This window comes from Mesoplodon bidens, assembly GCF_964165515.1.
Source record: "Mesoplodon bidens genome assembly, chromosome: 2".
Taxonomy (NCBI): domain Eukaryota; kingdom Metazoa; phylum Chordata; class Mammalia; order Artiodactyla; family Ziphiidae; genus Mesoplodon; species Mesoplodon bidens.
Genome location: NC_138177.1, coordinates 55931411 through 55935526, shown reverse-complemented (window position 1 = coordinate 55935526; position 4116 = coordinate 55931411). Strand labels below are relative to the sequence as shown.

The window sequence follows — 4116 nt, the reverse complement described above, 5'->3', positions numbered from 1 at the left end:
TGGAAGAGCCGCAACTGTAATTAAGTCTTGGTTTGGTGATGTGGGGCTTAGCATAAGTGACTCCATTTTGGGCCTGTTGTCTTGTTTTTAACAGTTTGTTTCCGTCTTTGTTTGGAGTTAGCAAGGATTCAGGAGTCTCAATCATCTGGATGCTTCATGGATTTTTATAACCATGAAATTATCTTACTTTTATGTGGTGCTTGGAACTTCCCGAGTTTATTCACAACTGCTTCTCACAGCAAGATTACCTTGTCTTACAGAATTAGAAATGACTGCTCAGAGAGGTTAAATGACTTACTTGAGGCCACCCAGCTGTGAGGGGGGAGCAGTCTTCTCACTCGGGTCTCAGCTCCCTCCCCCTTGTTCTTGACACCCTAAGTGACAGAGGGGCCCAAGGAAGACACACTCCTGCCCTGTCTCGGCAGGGCCTGGGGGGGCCATGTCCCTCATCCCTTGGCTCCGGTGGAACGAGGCTCCGCCACGGCTGTCGTCTCGGAGTCCGGCTCAGATGGTGCTGGAGACGCTCATGGTGGAGCTGGAGGGGCAGATGCGAGAGGCTGAGAGGCAGCAGTGGGAGCGCAGCAATGCCGTCAGGAAGGTCTGTACCGGAGTGGACTACAGCTGGCTGGCCAGCGCGCCCCGGCCCACCTACGACCTCAGCCCCGGGGAGAGGCTGCAACTAGAGGACGTCTGCGCCAAGATCCACCCATCCTACTGTGGGCCCGCCATCCTCAGGTAACTCCTGGCACTGGGACAGGGAGCAGCGGTTGGGCTGCAGGCTCCAGGGAGGGTGGCAGCAGTGACAGGGGCCTGAGGCTACCAGGACTGGAGCCTGGGGCCTGGGTGGCACAGGTATCTGTTAAAAGGAACAAGACAGGGGGAAGAATCTGAAAGAGGCCATGGAAGCCCAGGCCAGGGCGTGGGGCTCAGAGGGAGGTGGGAGGCAGCTCCCGGAGGCACGTGAGGTTTTTGTTTTTGTTTTTGTTTGCAGAAAAGAACTCAGGTTTATTTTCAGTAGAAACCGTGGTCTAAAAAACAAACCTACTGGTAAATGTACAGTCTGTGTTCTGTTTGGGGTCACCACTAGCTTCAGAACCCCCAGATCCCTGACCTGCATGCGTCGGGCCCCAAAGTGTTCACAGCTAATCTCAGGCCACAGGTCCGAAGCCCCGCTAGAGGGCGTCCCATCTCCTGCCAAAACACCCACATCCCAGCCTGCGCCCAGCTCGCCTCCCCTCCTGCTTCCAACAGTGCAAAAAATAACCAAACCAATATGTTTCCCAAACAAAAACAACATGTGAGTTTTGATAGGAGAGAACCCCAGGCCTTCTAGCTTTCTGTTCTCCCACCCTGGACTGTTATCATCCTGGTTGTAATGTGGCTGGCTCCCTCTCTTTCATCTTTTCTCTTTCATCTTCCATGTTACCTTCTGAGAGAGGTTTCCCCATATAAGCTCTCCAAAACTGGTTTCTCAATTATCCTATTTCACACTAGCTTGTCTAAGGGATGTGTGTGTGTGTGTGCGTGTGTGTGCGTGCGCTTGCGTGTGAAGGTTTCAGAGCCCTAGGGCACTGGACATTTAGAGCTTGAGTACAATCACGTTCCTGCATATCAGTGTAACCTTAGAAAAGCTGTGACCTACACGGTCCAGTCTCAGTTGGATGTGTGTTGAAATCAAGGAAGCAGAGTCCAAGAGCCAAAAGTAATTTCAAAACTAAAGTTCTTTACCTGCATTTCTTGAACACTAGTAAAGGAATACAGATCCACAGTAAAACATCTTAAAGTCCCCCTTAGTATCCCCAAATCTTCCCTCACCCATCTCTTTAACCAACAAATGCATCTATTGTACACCTTCTTCTTCAAAATTCCCCTTAAAAACTGCTCCTTCTTCAGTCCTATTCATACCGCTTTGGGTTTTGTAGTCTTTTACCACCCCCCGCTTCTTCCTCCAGGCTGGGAATCTTACCCTCCCCCATTTTTCTTATTCTGCACCATGGAAGCCCCCCAAATGTATCTAGTTCCAGAAGCACCCTGGACACAGGGGTGGGGATGGTCATGGGAGTGGTGCTGAGAGAATCTAGGCTGGCAAAGCAACCAAACCTCATACATGAGGGGGAGGCTGGGGATGCTCATATGATGATTGTCCCATCACATTTCCTGTCTCACTGCTGAAAGGTCTGAGAAGTCCTGACTCTTAATATGGTGGAGGAAATTAGGTATCACACGGACTTGCTAGCTATCCTTCATTCTGGAGCTCCAAGCCAGAGACATTTTTGGCAAAGGAAACAGCTTGGCATCCAGGAGAACCTGGGGCTACACTCCTGGCTGCAACACAGACAAGGGAAGTAGCAGGGAGCCCGGTGTGCATGGCCAAACAGCTCACCCTCAGCCAGGAGGTGGCGGGAAGCTACAGAAGGAATATCACAGGGCAGTGACGTAATCGGACATACATTTCAGAGAGATCATGCTGGCCAGTGAGGGCAGAAGGGTGGGAGAGTGTTAGCCAGAAAAGTCCCAGAGAGCAGTGGGCGTCCGTCGCTACTACTGCATCGATAACCCGAGGCGACTGCCAGGATCTTTACAGATTTAGCGCATTAAACCTCACAAAAAGTTAGCTATGAATACCCCAGTTTACAGACGAGGAAGCTGAGTCTCAAGGAGCCTCATGGAGGCCAGAAGTGGAAGAGCTGGAACTCAGGATGGGCTGGAGCACGAGGGAGGTGGGGTGGGTTCTGATCCACTTCACAGGAAGTGGGGAAGTGGAGGGAACAGGAATTGTCCACGGGGGTGCCCAGGGACGCCCGTGGGGTGAGACGCCGGCCATGTGCCACGCCCGGGCGATAGCCCCACCGCGCCCCTTCTTGTTCTCCCCGCCTCCGCACCCAGGTTCCGGCAGCTGATGGCAGAGCAGGAGCCCGAGGTGCAGGAGGTGTCCTGGCTCTTCCGTTCGGTGCTGCAGGAAGTCCTGGAGAGGATGAAGCAGGAGGAGGAGGCGCACAAGCTGACCCGGCAGTGGAGCCTGCGGCCCCGCGGCAGCCTGGCCACCTTCAGGAGCCGCGCGCGCATCACCCCCTTCGCCAGCGACATCCGCACCATCTCCCAGGACGTGGAGCGGGACGCACCGCCGCCGCCCCGGACCTGGAGTATGCCCGAGTTCCGGGCACAAAAAGAGGACTGACCCCGCCTCTCCTGCCCGGGAGCAGAGCCACCTGGCGGGGGAGGTGGGGCGGGGCATGATAAGCCGGGGTCATCCCGGGTCCTGCAACCTCCCCATCGCCCTGCCCCTGACGCGGGGCCAAAGAGACCGCCCTGTCCCGGGACACTCCCTCAAGACGGAGCAACCTCTCCCCGCCCGCCCTCTCCCACGGACCACGAGGCCTAGAGTCAGGGCTTGGAGCTGCAGCAACAATCTCCTGCTTCCCTGCACCAGTCGGCTGGAGCGGACCCTTCCCCGCCCTGCAGAGATTCAGGGTCTGGGGAGACAGACCACCACCCGCTCCCCATCTTCGGCTTCTGTCTGTAATGGGAAGAGTTGTCCTGTCTTTTGCCAAGTCATGAGCTCTTACCCCAACTTAGGGATGTCCCATTCACCCCCTCTCCCTGGGTAATGATGAGGGACCTGTTGGCTGGTGTCCATTCTCTGCTGGTGACTGGTCTGTCTCACTGCCGCAGGTGGGTCACAGCCTGGTGGATGGGCAGAGTTGAAAGAGATCACAGGTCCACTCTCCTCAATTAGTGAATGAGGAAACTGAGGCTCAGAGAGGGTCAGGCTTCTGCCACCATAACTGCAGGCCGATCCCCATGGGTGGTGAGACTGCTCCCATACATGTAAGTCTCTGCTCCTGAGTCCTTGAGTCCTGGGCTCTGATGGGACAGGTCCAGTGGCTAATCTCCACCTGCCTGTGGTCTGACCCATCTCTCTCTTTGGCACTGGTGTGGAGGTCTGCAGTAGCTGGGGACAGAGGTGGGTTGCCATTACCCCACTCCACAGTGTCATCACATGGGAGGTGGCCAGTCCCCAGCAGCTGCTTCCAGAAGCTAAGCTTCAAGGCCTTCTGACTCACTGCTCCAGAGAGCCAAGTCTTTGACTCCAGGGTCCCTTCTCTATCTGGTTGT

General features: G+C 55.2%; 1 protein-coding gene across 1 annotated transcript; it reads left to right on the top strand.

Annotated features, from left to right (window-relative positions):
* Nucleotides 1-439: 439 nt before the first annotated feature.
* Nucleotides 440-3178, top strand: RD3 (RD3 regulator of GUCY2D; the record flags this gene model as incomplete). Its single annotated transcript, XM_081225024.1, has 2 exons — nucleotides 440-735; nucleotides 2887-3178. 2 exons carry the CDS (start codon nucleotides 440-442, stop codon nucleotides 3176-3178), a joined length of 588 nt encoding a protein of 195 aa, XP_081081150.1.
* Nucleotides 3179-4116: the final 938 nt, after the last annotated feature.